Genomic DNA, 18,674 nt, shown 5'->3' with positions numbered 1-18,674 from the left:
GAGTGGTGCAATTGATTATTTAAACTGCAGCCGTGCTGTATTAGGATGCAAGAAATACAGCTGATTGTACTGAAAATTGCACCATGCATATGGCTTCTGTACATTTTAGAAGTCATATTTTTTTAAAACTACCCTCATGAATGCTACCAAGCTATAGTATAAAGAGTTTATTTTGTATCAACAACACTTGTGAAGGTAAAAGCTAGTGTCATTTTTACTGTTTGAACGTAGTTAATGTTGTTTGACTTTGTAGCACAAAGCTGTATATGGGCTGCTAAGGATAATTATTTTTCCAGTGGTGACAGTTTTCTTCGTAAGACTGCAGCCTTAATTTCTGGTTATACTTCCTTTGCACCAAACAAAGACCTGTTGCCGGGGGAAGTGGCATTTCTCAACAGATCATTGCTTTGTGTTCACCCACTATATAATTAAATGCCATTTTGCGTGTATGTTTCTCTGATTAGGTTGTACAAGCTGTGTCAACCTCCCCCCCCTGATGGTGACCCATAATAAACTGCATCCAGGAACATGCTGAAGATGCTTTGAGTCCTTCCTCCACCCATGAAGGATCAACCTAATAAAAGACAGTTATTGGGTCCATTTTTATATGTCCACAGTAGCTGCCTGATGTGTAAATAGAATTTTAAAACCGTAAATAGTATTTTTAATACTTAATATTTTTCATATAATGCATCTGACAAGACAATGACTCAGTGAAAAAAATATACCCTGTATACCGTGAGAATGCAGTTCAATTAGCCCAATGAAATGGAATGAATCCCATCATTTTACTGTCTGCATATTATTGGCTGAAAATTATGTTTTTCATGAGGGACATTTGCATTTCATGTTATTAGTTTAATTTGCATATGAAATAAGTAAGATAATATTGATAAAAACGATATTTGGCTTTGCATTATGTTCACAATAGCCAATAATTTGTCTGCTTCTCTTCAACTCTGACTATGCTTTATCGATTATCTCAGTATTGGATAACCATATGATTGTGTGTTTTGTACGTTCCTCAACGTGTTTATTTGCTTGTAAATATACATATGAAGTGTCTGAATGTGTCAAAAGATTCATGCCCTTGTTCCCATTGTGTTTGGATTACATGCATGCACGTGAAGGTTTTCAATGGTTTATCAGTATTAACATAACAGGTTTTTGGAGGTAGAGCTATGAGATATATTCTGTTATTTCACATTGACAGTACTCAGGATTAAAGTGTCTCTCTGTGTTACTTATCTGATGTATCATTGTAGATTAATGTCTAGCTCACTAGTATGCAAACAAACAAGTGGTAATAAACTGCACCAATAAGCTCCTTAGTGCTTCCTATACTGTATGTCTTTGTTACATCCATGTAAAAAAAAAAATTGCTGCAGATTTTCTTTGAAAACACTACGAAAATGCTGTCATGTATACAGTATGTAAACCATATATTAAAACTGATAACAATGGATGGAGACTTGGAAATGACCTTTTTTATATGCCACCAACCAGTTGTTAAAATGTGTTACAGTACTTTGGTAACCATTTATTTTGGTATCTTACTCTGTGACCTTTTGGTTTTTAGTCACTGTTTCATTGTTATTAAATTAATTACATATTTAAAAAATAAAATAAAAGGACTTTCAACTTTGCTTCCGGTAATTAGCAGAATGCACTGCACCTGTGTTAATCGCTGGCAGTGCACGTGCACGTGAAGCGAGCGTTCAGGTACAGTAGTCATACTTGCGGTGAACACCGAGGGCAAGGCTGAGCCCGGCGGATAAATGGGAGTGGCGGTGGCGCCGTTAACTGCTGGTAGCCAGTGAGCGGAAGATTTGTAATCTCTGTCGCCGAGCTGCCCTGCCATTGGCTTTTACGGGGAAGCTGCCGCCAGAGAGTCAGTGAGGCGACAAACTGGGAATGGTCCCGGGCTGAGTCTCCACAATGAGCCGGGCTCATAGCCTTGACTTGACGCAAACCGTCTGAACTCAACGTGGCTCCGCTGCAGCCACACTACACTTGGGACATTTTGCATATTTTAGTCGCCGAGACGCTTTTTGAAGGACGACTGACATCGCCTCACCTTATGATTTCATTCCGCTAAAGCTCTTGCGAGGCACAACAGTTTCTTCATGGCGTCTCCACAACAGTCAAGAATTCAGTCGTATCTGGAGAAGAATAAAATCGGACCCTTGTTTGAGGTGAGTGAGAACTCTGAAGTTGTTGGCGACCAATTTAAAGGACCATTGCTTTGCACTAGACTGCATTAATCTGCTTCTATATTGTGCTTAATGATGAGCGCACATCTGCAATGTGAGCTCTCACACTGGAGTAAAAGAGGATATATTGAACTGGGCATACACATGCACTGTAGATGTTAAAGCAATCGGCTGGTAAACCATTTATTTCTATGCACTCTATTCCTGAAACGTCCCACTGCGCTCCGTCTATGAGATACTGTAGTGGAACATGTATTGGTTGCTGTGTTTGTCATCACATTTCCATGCTCTGACTTTCCATCTGTAGCCTGCCATGCTACTGCCTGACTCGACATTGTTACAGTTAGTTGAAGTCAGGGCCACTCAGAGAAGCCAGTTGTAATTCATATTGCACATCAGGGTTGGCTTTACTGTGCGTTCTGCTATAGTGGACACAGCCTAACTACCTGCCTTTTTGCCTGTTTGTCAGTCAGGGATCTGTGTCCCGATCTGTGTCCCGCCGTATTCTCAGTGTGGCATCGAAGCACCCAGGGGAGAGCATGACTTCATCCTTTGCTATTGGATTTCTTGCTGAAAGCAGGACCACACAGGTGTGTGAGGCATTGTCAGAGTAAAGATGGAAAGACAGACAAAACATCCAGCTGAACCGGCTTTTGCCTGAGATGCAGCAGATCTGTGACTCTTGCTGACTGGGAAGTCAACTGTATTATCACCATGAAATACAAGCCTGTGGATACAGTACTGTAGTATGACGTGTACTGTATTTATGGCAAAGCAATATTCATATGCACGTGTGTTTCGCAAAGTGCTGACATTTCACTTCTGTGCTTCTGCTGGACATGTAGTAGAACACACAAACACGGGCTGCATGTAAAACAGATGTAAGAGCAGCAGAGAGGCTTGTTTCAGCACCATGGACAGAGACTCATGGCGAACATGCATTTAGCCAGCGATGAAGACAGGAGATTACTTACTGTGAGGCCACACCAGTCACTGGGGCTCAACTGCATAATAATAGTCCTCTGTGTGCTCTCTCTGTTTGTTTTTCCTCCCTCCATCTTCGTCTTCCACCTGTCTCCTTTTCTGTTATCTACCTCACTTTGTGTTTCTCTTTATTCTTGGCTCTTTGGACAATGTAATGCTTTCTCCTGTATGTGACAATTGAAGATGATTAAAGCAAAGTGTTTAAAGGTGATGCTTGTGGTTATAAAAACCCTGTGTTCCAAAGATTGAGTTTATATGGTAAAGCATTTACCTGCTATTGCAGCCTAAAGTGTGCCCTTAAGGCCAACACAGTCAGATAATTGCTTGAGTTGTTCACAGTATTTAGACTGTTAATGGTGAATTGTGAGGCTGCGTTTTGCAGTGTAGATTTTTAGGCAAAACTGGCAGGTTTGGAAAGGTAGTAAGAGGAGAATATATGAAAACTCTCCTGGGTCTGCCAATCTCCTCATGAGAAAATGATTTAGCTGCTACCTTGGTGTTGCGCATGATAAGCTTTGGCCATTTCATTGTTGTCCCAAAGAAAACCCATCCATGTGCATTCAGTTGTGAAGAACCAAGCTTTTCCTTTCATGAGAAGAATCCAGGAAGAGAGATCGGATCTTCTGGTAATTTTCTTTTTGATCACATTTAGAGAATTGGCACAGCAGCAGAAGTAGTAATACAGCTGTTCGGCTACACTGCTTGAACAAAAAAAGCTGAAAATTTGATTGCCATTCAAACATGAGTACAACAGAGGTAAAACGTGTCTGTTAAATGACACAAAGCAATTTACGAATACAAGAGCACAATGTAGAAATATAAGTACAGGGCCCCTGGGTAGCTCACCTGGTAGGGCAGGCACTCATATACAGAGGTTTACTCCTTGACGCAGCGGCCGCGTGTTCGACTCCAAAGAAATATGTACAGTTTGTTACAAAGCATATTACAATACCAAACGCAGCAACATTGTGACAATGTGATGGTATAAAATAAGGATTTTGGGCTTCAACTGAACCAAAACCGATATAATTTCAATAATTAAGGCATGATGGTAATTGGACAGTATACGCAGTCCAGTAAATTACATTTTCTGCAGAAAAGAATAAATGGATCGTCTCCCACTGATCTGGTTGGTTTACATGTGAGCAGGAAAACCGTAATCATTCTCAGTATTTATTGAAAAGGTTGTCTTCCTGTTTTATTTTTGCTGAAATACATTTTATTCCTTGAGGGGCCTTTACAAACACTCTTAAGCAAGTGTACACGTATGTCATTCAGTATCTAAGATATGAGACCCATGTTAAGTATACCCTGTTTTTTTTTTTTTTTTAGTTCCTGTTGTGTAAACACCACCTAGATGTAAATGTCTTTTACCCCGAACTCTTCTTCCTCTTCATTTCTCCCTCATCTGCAAAGCCTCATCACTTCTTCCTCACACCCAACACATAGCTGCAGCATTAAACAGTCTGTAACAGCGAGCGGGGGTTCATTTACTCACTCTAATGAGACACAGCTTATGATTTGCCATCAAATTGATTTTTTTTTTTTCCCCCGTCTCTAATGAAATGGTTGCTTTGCAGAGATAGCAGGCTGAGTCAACATCGTCAGAATATTCTCCAAAAAAGTGAAGCAGCCTTTCATAATAATTGAAGTAACTGCACTCCAGATTATTGTCAGCCACATGCCTATTTTGATAAATTGATATTCTTTTAAACACCTACTCTTTTCCAGTCACTTAACAGTTGTAGTGCAGTGGGACCTTTTACATTTTTGTGTTGCATGAAGAATTGTAGTCCATATAGGAAATAAAGCAAGCTGAAGGCCATATGTTCAGGATCCTTTGTTAGACTTTGTTTAATACACATTGTGAAAAGATATAGCGAGAAGGTTTGTTACCTACTGCAACATACTAAGGATAAAGGTCCCCCTTACCTGGCATTTGCCATGGTAACAGGATCACCTCAATCGTATGAAAGAATTTACAGAATCCTTAAGTCTTTGTTTTCTCAAAGAGGATCTTTAGGATCTATCCACAGTCTCCGGACATCTAAACTCATGTAACAGGACCAGTAGGTAAAAAAAGAGCAGACTGGGTGCCTGGTTAGCTCACCTGGTAGAGCCAGGCCATATATAGAGGTTTACTCCTCGAAGCAGCAGCCGTGGGTTCGACTCCGACCTGCGGCTCTTTGCTGCATGTCATTCCCTCTCTCTCCCCTTTCATGTCCTCATCTGTCCTATGAAAATAAATGCCTAAAAACGCCCCAAGAAGAGCAGTCTTTGCTGTCTTTAACAGCAGACGGTGTAAAACCCGCTCTCATGTTTCTCCCTGCTGTGGTCTGTCAATCATAGCTTAGGTGATATAATTGTTCTGATGGAACGGGAACTGATGGATCATGTAAGTGTATCCTCGACCAGAAATGTCACTGGATTGAACTCTAATTGGTGTAACAGTCAAATGTTGAATAATAACTATTCTGTGGGAGAATTGGCGTCATTGTTCCAAGTCTTGACTTTCTCCTTTTAATGACTTCAATAGCTTGAATATATTATCTTATCTATTATTAAATGAGTATTGGTCTCAGCTTGGGGGTTGTTATGATTACTTGCTGATACTAATGAAGTACTGAATGAGTGTTAAACTGGATCTGATATTAAATATAGAAAGAATGTAAAATACAGAGATGTTCATAAAACATTAATACGTCAGTAATCCATTTAATTACTTTCATTTCATTTTCTTTTTTTCATGTGTATTTATATGTATTTTTTTGTTAAGACGTTGTGTAGTTACAGCCTCACATTTCCTTTCACATTGGAGAATGTTAGTTCTGCACAGTGAGATACATATTTTAAATCTATAAAGGGGAAAAAACTGAGCACTGACTGGTGTTGAATCTGCACTCGGTTTCAGCCAATACCTTGTGTAGGAATTTAAATCAGTGAAGGTGCTCTGTTCCTACTGGTGGTGTTGCTACTTATAGTAAAGGTAAATTACTTTGCTTCTCCCTATAGATTTCTCTTCCGTCCACGAGGAGAAGTTCCACTCCAACCTGCTCAGCTGTGTAGTGTTTCTAATCTGCTGTGCTCAGGGTCTCCGTAGTGCAGCAGCCGTGCAGTACTGTAAAGAGGTCAGTCAGTCAGGCAGACAGGCAGGACTTGGACACTAACACACACCCTCTCTGACCTATTGATCCATTCCCTTAAAAGGTAATTTATTGGACTTGGTGTCATTTGTTTTTTTTTAGCTATTTTCACCTATAGAAGCAGTATGCTCTTCCTGTCTCAGTGAAACTATCATTTCTGTGTGCATATAACTTGTTTTAGTATCTTTTTAATCATTTGATTTGCCTTAGTGATTGATTATATTGTTTATATAATAATTTTACTGACCTGCATTCACTATAATTCCTATACAGCTCTAGAAAAAAAGCAGGCATCTAGCTTAAAATATTGTTGACCTTTTGAAATGCATTAACAGAAACGCACAAGGAGAGAGGTTCAGTTATGCATTAGGAAGAATCCATCAGAGGTCTTGTTACATCTACAAACACAGATGGAAACATTTCTGTCTGACAGGGTAACTTTGTCATTGGCATACCTCCCACACATCAGGTAATAATAACTCAGCAGTTTCATCTCACTTGTGGGTCACGTTATTTCATTTATGTTTTACTATTCAAAGCGAGACATTTGCAAAACTAGATCAGTTATTACCGGAAAAATAATGACCATTTGATATTACAGTCCAGTATGAAAGGTTGAGGTGCTTTTTTTTATCATGCTACAGAGCTCAGTGGAATGATAAAGGCAGTGTTACCACCTTACATCTTTATCATGACTAAGCATAGTTAAGTCCATTGATCAAAAAATGATTTGTACTCTTGCTTGTTTATCATCCATTTGTATGCTGGTGGGTTATTATTGCATATATTTGCATCTAAACATAGATGCCCACTCTAATTTTTAATTTTAAAATCATATCAAAAAGCTGTGAAGGCTTTCTGAAAGTCAATACAATCAATTTAGAGAAAAATGATTTGCAATTTCCCATGGCACTTTTGTTATGACACCATGTGAAATTAGAAACGCGGTCTTTCACTTTTGTTGTCTTTAGGGAAGGGCAGCAAAGACAGTAGAATTTATATTTAGAAATCAACACCATCACAATTCAGAGGAGAAAACCAGTTTGTGATTGGTTAAACTCTAAACACAAAGTGCCAGACAAACACAGCCACAGTCTTCATCAAATCAATTTTTTTCATTTTTCAGATACCACTATTTGTTTAGAGACGTTGATGACTTGATATGGCAGACTTCTGGTTGTGCATGGGTTGATACAGCTCCCATTCAGGCACAGTCAGAGTAATTGCCACAAGACAGGCAGCCTAAGGCCATGATGGTCCCGGGGGAGTACAGGAAGGGTCGAAAAGAGAAGGCAAAGGATATCTGGGAGATCAGGCAGTGAGACGATGAGTGATGAAGTTTAATATGAGGAAGATTTAGAGCATGCAACAACGTCAGGTGAGGGCAGTGAGTGTGTACGGGAAGCCAAAACAGAAAGGGAGAAAGTATGGTGGCTGCGATGCATGCTAACCTGTCGACTAATAGCCTGAGGATGCTGATGGCTGACTGCTGTGTGGTATTGATAGTCATGCTGGTGGTGTGAGAGAGATGATCATCTGATATACAAAACCTTGACAGTTTTTTCAGCTTGTGACTAATAACTCTGTGTGTTTGTCCTAAGAGGGATTAATGTGTGTCTATGCACATGTACGACTAAAGGCCCTAACTCATTTTTAATATAAGTGGTGGGGGACAAAATCCACAGTCATCTTTCTGTGCTTTCTAAACTTCAGTTGTAGCCAATATGAGGCCTAGGCAGTCTGAGTTAAACAATTCAAGCGGGTATGAAATATCTTTGTGCATCCCTGGGCAGTGTTTCCTTGCATTTTTATACAGAACAAGGACTTCGGATTTTGTCCCACATCTCTTCCATTGAAATCGCTTTAAGAGGGGATCTCTGCACAGCCAGAGACAATTACAATGTTCTCCATATACACATGGGCATGTGAGTATTGTTGTAAAATGTGACCCTATCCTTCATGGCCTAGTTTTGATTGGTTGCTGTGGTGCCTGACTCGATGAATTGCTTCAGCCGTAATTTTTTAAAAGAATGTACTTTATAGTGTAATATAGTCTAAGTTATTTCTCTTGTTGGATGTTTTATTCTTCACCGTCATGCCTAAAAAAAAAAATTATTAAATATGCCGCACTTCATAATTCACTGACCAAACCAGCGGAGCTGTAACAGAGTTTATAGGGCTGTGACTAATGGTTGTTTTCATTATTAGATTTCTTTTTTTTTTATGATAATAATTTTGTCTATACGATGTGAGAAAGTTCAATACATCAAATAGAAGTATATAACAACGTTTATTGCACTGATGAAAGCTGGGCGTTTAGACCCCGTCGATGTGAAGCATCTTCATCAAGCCCATATGAAGATAGATGATAGGAATGGATCGTGTGTAGCCTAGACGCTGTAGGTGGTGCAGTACAGCCTGCAGGCAAATGATGGAAACTCTGTTAAATCTCCTGGAACATCATGAAGGTCATGGTGGTGATAGGGAGGTGGCAGAATTGCAATGATATTTAAAGAGTACAGTTTGGCTCCAAAGATCATTGGTCAGATATGTAGGTAAGCAGCAGTGACGGAGAAGTAGCAGAAATGTGAGACAAAAGCTCTTCCCTATTGGCAAAGCTGCATTGAAAAATGTACTTGTTTAGACCAACAAATGATCCAAGACCCAAAATTTAAGAATATTAAGCATTTTCAAGCAATGTGAACAAATTCAAATTGTGTTCAATACATTTTTTTGTCTACTGATTTATTATATTGTGCCCCCCCCCCCTCCTCCAGGTGACATTGCCTCTCCCACAGTCTCCTCTTCAGCATGATGCTCTTGTCTGCCTGCTTATTCAAGGTCTGGATCTCTTCCAGTTCTCTCTCTCTCTCTCTCTCTCTCTCTCTCTCTCTCTCTCTCTCTCTCTCTCTCTCTCTCTCTCTCTCTCTCTTCCCCCCCCCTCCCTCCCTCCCTCCAATAATGACCTCTTTCTGTATATGAAGCACATTGGATCATATGACTTTGCATCCTCACATTTCATTGACAAACGTCAGGTAAATCAGTGGTAGCCTGTGGCCTCTAGTATTTATTTTTTTTACACAAGGACAAGTCTAAAGAAAAGAGCTGATCAGAGCCACAGCGCCTGAGTTGCTATGTTGATTGCAGGTGACACTGATTTTTAACCAGGCAAACATGTGTCTGGTGTGAAGTGTCTACCTTCACTCATACAGTATATGGACACAGTTGTCTCGTCTCAGTAATTTGTAATAGATATACATCCTATCGGGAACACAGACATCTTAGGAAGTTGGCTCGTGCAGAGTATGTGGTGGCTTAGTGTCTCCTCACATCCAGACATCCATCCATCCATAGCTCCAACAGTTTACCAGGAGTCTGCAATGGCTAAAGTGGAAATTTAGCAGCTTGCAGGTTGACCAGAAGGAAAAGTGCAAAGCTTAGGCCAAGTTCCTTACATCACAGAGCTTATGTAGCTGTCTGTTAATAGTTTTTTTTCAATCCGCCTTTTCTTTAATTAACTCATTCAGTTTAATTCAAAATAGTGGGGCAAGCAGAAATACACAGACAATGAATTTACATACATGAAAAATAATCAAAAAATACAAGTATGACAAATGTTTTAGAATGACATACAACAAGGATTAATATCAGCAGTGTTTAACACAGGTCAGTGTATAAAGTGCATTTATATCAGATGGAATATGTGGAAGGATATTAACATACTGTGGAGATGAACTGAGTGATGAGTACTGTATTTCAGACTATTTCAGCTTTCTTTAGACTGCGGTTGTCCCTGATTGGTGGAAGACTTCTAACATCATTCCTTTACCAAAGATCAGTAGACCTAATCTCAATGACTTGCGGCCTATAGCATTAACATTACTAGTAATGAAAACCCTGAAGACTGTGGATGTAACTGGACCAGTTCTCGACTCCCTGCAGTTTGCGTATAAGCCTGGGAGAGGTGTTGACGATGCAAAGTTATTTCATTTTAACTCTGTAAAGGACATTTAGAACAAAAAAGCATTCCAACAAGCGCATCCCATGCTGTACATTCAAAAAACTCTCTAAGGGCCTCAATTTTATTCTCTGACCTGACCTGTTGTTTTAGTCACTGGTTTCTTTGTCTGAATAACTGGACTAGTTTACCACGTCCAATACAACTTCGGATGCATTCTTTTCATTCGCCCGGGGGTGGATGTACTCTACCGAATATACAAGTTGCAGGAATTCTCTTGGTAAGTAATACAGGCGGAGAGACAGTCAGCATTTCAATGTCAGCCTCACATACTGTACTTCCCCCTGTGCAACTACAGACTTACACCATTTTCGGTTTATGAATAAGCAGACGCCACCCCCACAGATCAGAGTCAAAACCTTGACTGTCAAGCCACGTCTCTGTGAAGGCCATGATACAAGCGTTCCTATACTCTTGTAGATGGTAGCCATTTGCCTGTATCTCATCCAGTTTACTACATAATAAGTATACATTACCAAGGACAACCGATGGCAGGGGGTTTTCCGCCTTGTGGTGTTTTTCAGCTGCTGTCAGCTGTCAGACAACTGAAACTTTCTTTGTATTACCTTCTTCCATTCCCACACGATAAATGTCTCTTTTGAACCTTCATAGAAAGGTTAAGTGTCTAGGGTTAAGAATAGATAATTACCCCATGAGGTTGGGAAGATTTGTTATACTGATAAGGACACTTGAGCAGGATTTCTCCCTATGTCCTTCAGTCTATCACCCATGTATGACCTTCCAACAGTCCTTTCCTTTTTCAACTCCTTTTCACTTTCAATTTGGGGAGTTTGTTTTGCAGGCATACAGGGAACATCAGTGAGAGTATCATGATTGTCATTGTCCTCGGAGCGAGTCCTTGAGAGCTTCCAAGGACACGGGTGTCTCTTGGCTGGCTGACAGCTTGTCAATTACCGCCACCAAACCAAACTGCCTGGGGCACACAGATTTCTCACCCGACAACAGATCTGCACAGATATGGACTGCATATCTCAGTTACTAATGCTACCTGTTGGGCTGCTTATAGTGCACTGATGCAGAGGCCGCCTCGTTATCTCTCTCACATACAAACATATGCAGTGGTTTTGCTGATGCAAGTCACTTTAAGCCAAATAGCATTAGTCTACTTGTATATAGAAATGTTGACCCAAATTTGAGTCTACATCTTACTAGGGTTCCTGTCAAAGGAAATATGATTACCAGTCAAACAGCATGGGTATATCAAACAAGACTCTAAATGTTATTTAAAGCACCTCATTACCATAGAAAGTGAAGGTGTCGGATACGGTTACTTTGTTCTGCTGTATATGTGACTTATATAATGTATGCGTATCCGCTGTGCAGATACGATGGGACCAGTGACACATTCCATCCTCTCCACTCCCACATTCAGGAGGTAGTCTCTGATAAACTCCGCCCTGTGGGGGCGAGCGTTGTCATCTTGGAGGATAGAGTTCGGTCCCAGACTGTGGAGATATGGGATTGCCACTGGTTGCAGAATCTCATCTCTATATCTCTCTGCATTGAGATTTCCTCCAATGATGACAGGCCTCGTTTCTCCTGTGAGGGAGATGCCGCCCCACACCATCACACTGCCTCCACCAAAAGGTGTTACTCTATCAGTGCAGCAATCAGCATAGCGTTCTCTGCATCTTCTCCACCCTTTGACCCTACGATCCAACTTTCATAGGCAGCATCATCCAATCCACCAAACATCAAACGAGTCATTGGCAGAATAAGCTGTTTGGCATTGGCAAAGAAGATTTGGCAAATTTTTCATGGGCGCAACCCACATACTCAGCGCTGCTGCTCATCCCACAAATGCATGTTCCTTACAAATGGGGCACCATTTGAAAGGGAACTAAACAGGCTTTCCAACGGTATAAGATTTATTGCCAAAAAGCATTATTACCACAGAGAAATAATCTATCAAACACAAATGTCCTTACTTTTTGTGCTAAGTTTATATGTGTGTGTCTTTGCCATTTTATGTTATTGTAGATGGTGGAGGACACAGAGGTGCACGGGTACATTAGCTCATTCAGCTCATGCAAAACACTCTACAGGATGTGCAATCAATATATGTTGGCACACAAGTCTTTTACAGTACAGACGTGGGCAGAATGCAGATGTACCTGCATGTGCTGCCATTTCTCTAACAATCCCCAGAACCTACACTATCTATCCATGCCCATCTGTCTCTGTAGTTTTCTTCATGCATCCAGCTCATGCCTGTAGTATGTATTACTCTCTGTGTGTGTGTGTGTGTGTGTGTGTGTGTGTGTGTGTGTGTTCCACTGGCAAACCCAATCACGAAAATTACCTCTCTGCAGTCCTCGATAAAAAGAACTGCACATCCCTTCCCTTTTCCCCTTCCCCATAAAAACTATTAGGACTTTGAAATCCAGCGGGACTCAACAGGGTTCTGCTAGTTTGGCTTCCTGTATAATCTACCAAATTACAACCTTCATTTATAGACCTCCTGTTGGTAGGTTAGTTAGTAAATTACCCACAGGAGCTACCAAGCAGTAATTACATCTTTTACGCCTTAGCATCGTTAGTGGTTTATAAATGTTAAACACAGGCCAAATCCATTGCAGTTGTGAGGACAGATGCTTTCCTAAACTCTTACTCTTGCTACATCAACACCACTACGTTTTCATATTCAAACGCAATTTGGATACAAAAATGATCTTCATCCACCCAAGCTCAGTAGCAGAACTGATCTCATCTATATTAACACGTGTGACAACGCATATCACATGACCATTCGCATATACTGGGCATGCACTTGCTGGTGTAAACAGGAAGCAGATTGTCTAATGTTACTCTGCAGTAATTGTATGGATATTGTGTGCTGTATATTCTCTTCCAGTACTCTCTCATATGGCTATTTCTCAGAAAAAAAGCATAATTGTGCTTTCTGAAGAGCTTGTAGGTCACTTCAACTTTATCTTATTTCTTGCAGGCAGAGATGCAAGGTTCGACAGTCCTTTAGACCTGCAGTCTGCAGAGAAAAATTTCAGCACGCTCCCTGTTTGTCCATTCACATGCTGTTTGCTGCCAAAGCTGCTGTAGACACTGGGGCCGGGCAGGAATGTCCCCCTGACCAATTACCTGATTAGCTTTCTGAGCACACAAAGTGCAGCCAAAGCTAGCCAGCTATAATCCACACATAGGCCGTCTCCCTGTAGCCCTCCCCGCCCCCTGGAACACACACACACATGCAGATATATGAGCATGTTCTCATGGGCAAATGCATACCAGCCACCAAGCATAGGGTTGCATGATTTGGTTTAGTTGCACAAACACATGTATAGAGTACCGTGCTTGTCACACAGAAACACATTACTTTAACACTCTCACTCACTCACTCACTCACTCACACACACTCATTTTATCCATACATTACTGCCAATTCACTGCAGTCTACTAATGAAATTTTTCTTCTCTGCAGTCGTCCTGAAGTCAGCCTCTGCTGCTCTGGCTGGCTTAAACTGGTCAAACGGAGTTCATTCTCATACCATATCATGCCAGCACACACAAACCCACTCACATACACAGACATATGGTCATTTAACTTCACATCAGCTTCAGGGGGACATATATCCCCTACAGTGCATCTGTAATAAAATAACAGTTGTCCTTTTAAATAACCTGTTGTCTGTGGGGACTTGGCTTGGGAACCCGTAAGAACCAAGTATGAAGTGTGGACTGGCAGCTGGAGAAGAGCCAGTTCACCTCCTTTGCACTGCCGTGGTGCCCTTTTAGCAAGGCGCCGAACCCCCTAAACTGGTCCAGGGGCACCGAACCATGGTTGACCCTGCGCTACCCTCTGCCTTGTGTGCTGTGTGTATAAAAAGAGGAGTTTGCGAAAACCGAGTGTATTAGGTTGATTTGCACGAATGTGTGCCTGAGTTGGCAAAGCACAGAGATAACTGATTAGTTATAGATTAGACATGATTGGCACATTTGATGTTGAATTCCCACCATGCGTGTGGCAGATTTTAAATTGGCATGCAGAGTAAGATGTGGCCTCTAACCTCAGCACCTGCTACTGTGACTCCCTATGTGCTTTCCTTCTTTTCTTCCTCCTGCAGTACTTTTCGCCATCAATCCAATTTGTGAGTCTGACCTGTGGACATTTTCCCTACCTCCCTGTTCTTCAATGAATCATCTCCTCACAGTATAATGAACTTTCTCACTACTTTATCTTTCACATTAACTTTGCACACTCTTGTCTCTCTTGATAACCAAACTGTAAAGTTAATGATGTTCACCAACAATTTTTAAAATAATTTTTTTCTCTAATAATCTCCTGGTAGGAATGAAATAATGGCGTATTTTCCCTCATTTTAATAACTTGATTATTCTCAACACTGAAATCAGTCCTGATCTGTCTGTCTCTATATTTGTCCATTTTTCCAACAGGCCCAATATGTTGGATGCTGTTCGTTGGATTTCTAAAACATCAGTGGAAACTCTGTCTTCATGCTTCATGACACTATTTTAAAAAAAACGCACAGATTGACCAAAGGCTGCAGTGTTTATTTACTTGTTTGTCCTTGTGTCTTGACAGACTGATCTGATTTTGATAGAGCTTGCTGACATGCTTGTTACTAATTGACACAGAAGGGGAGTGCTCCTATCTTTTGGGACGTAGTGTTGTCTTGTTTGCCTTGACTTTCTTTTTTAGGATATTGACCCTTGGTGTAGAAAATTCCTGAAACTACAGTGAAGATAAGGGGCTTATCTCACCATGTTAGTTCTCCTCTCACATACCCTCCCTTGATAGTGAAGTCAACTATGAAATAAGACTTCTAATCTTTGTAGGTATGGATTTTCTTTCTTCACTTCAGCATGGTGGATATTCCACTGGCCATACTCTATCACCTTTTTCTAGTGCCACTTTCATCTAACTGCTCTCTACTTTACTCTGCTCCTGTAGGAGTTGATGACCAAATTGATAACTGAGACTCCCGACCATCCAATCCCTTTTCTCATTGATCACCTGCAGACCAAGCAAGACAGCCCTGGCAAACTGCACAGAGCTCTCTCTGGCTCCGCAGCACTGTGGGCGCAGAGCTCCCCAGGTCAGTGCACACGGATGCAAGCATGCATAATGTACACACACAAGCAGAATGAGGCATTTTTCTTTCTTTCTTTTCTTTATACATACTACTCCCCACAATATACAGTATATGGTAAATATAGGCTCAAAGAGAGACACCAGAGCTTGCAGAGTAAGCTTGCCCTGCATTTATGCTTTCTAGAATTTGCATAACAGGGCATTCTGAGGAGAAATTGTGACTATCTCTCCCAACAGAAAGCAAAAACCCTCGAAGGGAGAACAGCAACTATGAGAAGCCATGGCAAATTCACCCAAAGAAACCGAAAAAGTCCAAGAGCGACCTGGCTGTTTCGAGTATCTCTCCTCCTTCACCAGAATCCAAGTCTTGTAAGTTTTTTTGTACTCAACACATTCACTCACTCACTCACTCACTCACTCCACTTTAGAATATTAAGCTGCACAGTTTTGATACCTGTTGTATCAGTTGTATCCCAATTACACACTCCATTGACTTTAATCTCCATTTTTAATTTGATATCATTATATCTAATTAAAGTTAGTCACAGTGTATAGTCCAGTCTCCCCCAGCCCTGCAGATGAGTTCATTATAAAGTGCCACTTTTTACACACTTGCTGCTGCACTGCTACACATTCTGAAGATGAATTGTTCACAAAGTTCTTGCATTAATGCAGATGAGAAGATTTTTCCAACGGTAACTTTTTTTTTTTTTTTTAGTTCTGTAATAAATTATTATAGCTATGATGTTGGAATGAAGTATGACACTCGAGACAATTAGGCAAGGTCAAATAAGGAGCAAGCAGAGCCATAGACTACTTCAATAATTTAACATTGTGCTCTGTCACTGCCAGACCAAGTCTATTTTAGGCCACAGTCTGAGCATTTCTCACAATCAAGAGGAAACGGGGTGTCGGGATGAGTGTATGAAGTGGGTAAAAGGGAGAGGGAGAAATCAGAATAAAGTAAGCGACACTCAGCACATCGAGGTGTACTTAAGTTCTGAGCGTTATGAGAGTAAGACGCCTTCAAAGCTACATTTAAAGGCAAATCACATAAAAAATACATACATAGGTGTTTTTGTGTGCAGAGCTCATAAAAAATGGAAATCAAAAGTCATCAAAAAAACTGCTGCTCATCATTATTATACAATGTTGCAAGAACACAGCCGTCATAAGAGGTTCCACTAATGCTTGATATCTCTTAGGCAAAGACTTGATGTGCTTTGGCCTCTCTACCTGACTGATGATTTAATGGGCGGCCATTGAATCCTTAACCCTTAATTTAGGGCTAATAAGATACAGCACAGCTCTTTGCTGCAGCAGTAGCACAACACACGGAGGACAGAAAGGCACTGTTTCCCGGAAGTAATAAAATATCTTTTTTTCTCCACTCTGTATTTGGCAGAGACATTTGCTGTGTTTATGGTTGTTACAATGCCAAGCAGCTTAGTCAGAGTAAACAAGGGATGGCAGATTGTAGCAGCAGTGCTGTCAAATATTTGCTATCTAGTTTACTGTGTGTGTGTGTGTGTGTGTGTGTGTGTGTGTGTGTGTGTGTGTGTGTGTGTGTACAAACAGAAGGGGGATGCTTACTCTCTGCACCTGTCATCATGTATGCGTTTCATTCAAACATGCATAAAGTGTATTCTAAAATCCCATTATATCCAAGTTAACATGTCTGTTCAGGAAGTGAACAGTGGTTAGTAGACATCCACTGCATTTGTTTAACAGCTCTTCATAACCCACTGGAATTCAAATTCAGCGTGTTAGAGTATAAGAGCGTTAGATATGGATGAACTACAAGTAATCCCTCCCCTATAAAATAAAATAGTTCTTTCCTTTTTATTAAAAATGTCTGAATCCAATAGTTTATGAATTAACCATCTTATAGAAGCTGAGGGACACTGCTAGAGGACGTGGGCTGGATGTACAGTATGTAGGTCATGTCCTGCTCCTGTTTTAAGTTATTTTGAATGTTAATCAAAGAGACTGACAGCCACTGTCCCCTGGCCTCCGTCCAGTGAGCACTGTGCTTCTGGAAGAGACACGTTGACTTTTCCGCCAGTATTTCCATTCCATTGCATCCTGCAGTAATTCACAACAAGTACTGTTTGGAGAAGTGCGTCAAGATGTGGCGTTTTACAGACCATTGTTGTTGTTTACAGAAGATTCGTCTGATTAATTAATCTGTAGTGCTTTCAGAAGATCTGACAAAAAAATGGTACATTTTATGTTTCCGTTTGTGATGTCCAGTGCCACGGTCCAACCAGTACCCATCCTGGGAATGGAGAGAGAGCCGAGACTTTGACGAGCTCAACCACATTCTGCAGGAGAGCAAGAAGCTGGGCAAGGCCCTGGAGAGTCTGTCACGCAGTGAGTGGCCACAGCTCGGCAGAGTGCACACATTACTAAGCAGTGCTTGCATACATTTTAAAATACAGAACAAAAGCTTACACCTTTCTGTAAATGTCACTGTAAATCCTGAGAGGAACCTGTTTCGAACAGCTAATCTTACAAGCCCGCAACTAAGCTTAGAAGCGGCCTAAAATGGGATTGTGAACTGTATTAGATGCTTTTTTGTGCTTTAAATCATTTTTTTCTCTCCGCAGGCATTGCCATCTCTGATGAGCTTGACCAGGTAGATAACAACTACACTGGAGTCTTTATAAACTCGTATATAAAGGACACTGGTATTGGGTATATACGGTGGTGTGGAAATAGAATCCTGTCACTGATCCCTCCGCAGCGTCGCTCATGCTACATCAAATAAAAACCATGTTTCATAACTTTCACTTGGCTGACAGAGCAGCACAGCTCTTTTTCTGATGATGAACTATCTCATGGGGGTGATATGTGAGAATGATACTTCAGTAAGCATGTCCTCCGTCTCCCTCACCCTTGCTGCTTCAGTGTGCGCGTCTACACTCAAAGCTTTTTTGGCCCCAATTCTCTCCCAAACACAATAGTTCAGTGGCTGTCCAGGCTGGAGAGGCACAGAGCGATTTGGAAATGATGGGTCTGGATAAGAGATGCAGCATATGTTTTGACAGCAACTTCACTTTTTGCTCAGTGCAGCAGTACATCCAACGGCCTTGGCTCTCAGCCCAGAGATTTTCCTTCTTTCTCTGTGGGACGGAACAGGGAGTGAATACTAAACACCTTCTCTGATCATGCAGAGACAATAGCGTTTTATGCTATCCTTGATTTAGTCAAAGACGAGCAGACAT

General features: G+C 41.0%; 2 protein-coding genes across 2 annotated transcripts in view; both read left to right on the top strand.

The window, feature by feature from the left end:
- Positions 1-1,465, top strand: part of prex2 (phosphatidylinositol-3,4,5-trisphosphate-dependent Rac exchange factor 2) — a 95,353-nt gene extending 93,888 nt beyond the window's left edge. Inside the window, exon 41 of the mRNA XM_031281940.2 lies at positions 465-1,465. Within this exon, the coding sequence (XP_031137800.1) occupies positions 465-510 (46 nt within the window). The 3' untranslated portion in view covers positions 511-1,465. The remainder of the gene's footprint in view (positions 1-464) is intronic.
- Positions 1,466-1,715: 250 nt separating this feature from the next.
- Positions 1,716-18,674, top strand: part of c1h8orf34 (chromosome 1 C8orf34 homolog) — a 59,836-nt gene continuing 42,877 nt past the window's right edge. The window contains exons 1-5 of the mRNA XM_031281953.2: positions 1,716-2,195; positions 15,307-15,451; positions 15,685-15,816; positions 17,701-17,820; positions 18,057-18,085. Of these exons, the coding sequence (XP_031137813.1) occupies positions 2,127-2,195; positions 15,307-15,451; positions 15,685-15,816; positions 17,701-17,820; positions 18,057-18,085 (495 nt within the window). The 5' untranslated portion in view covers positions 1,716-2,126. The remainder of the gene's footprint in view (positions 2,196-15,306; positions 15,452-15,684; positions 15,817-17,700; positions 17,821-18,056; positions 18,086-18,674) is intronic.

Source organism: Sander lucioperca, chromosome 1, assembly GCF_008315115.2.
Source record: "Sander lucioperca isolate FBNREF2018 chromosome 1, SLUC_FBN_1.2, whole genome shotgun sequence".
NCBI classification, from domain to species: Eukaryota; Metazoa; Chordata; class Actinopteri; order Perciformes; family Percidae; genus Sander; species Sander lucioperca.
Note: the sequence above shows the minus strand (reverse complement) of the source record. Positions and strands in the feature narration are given on the sequence as shown.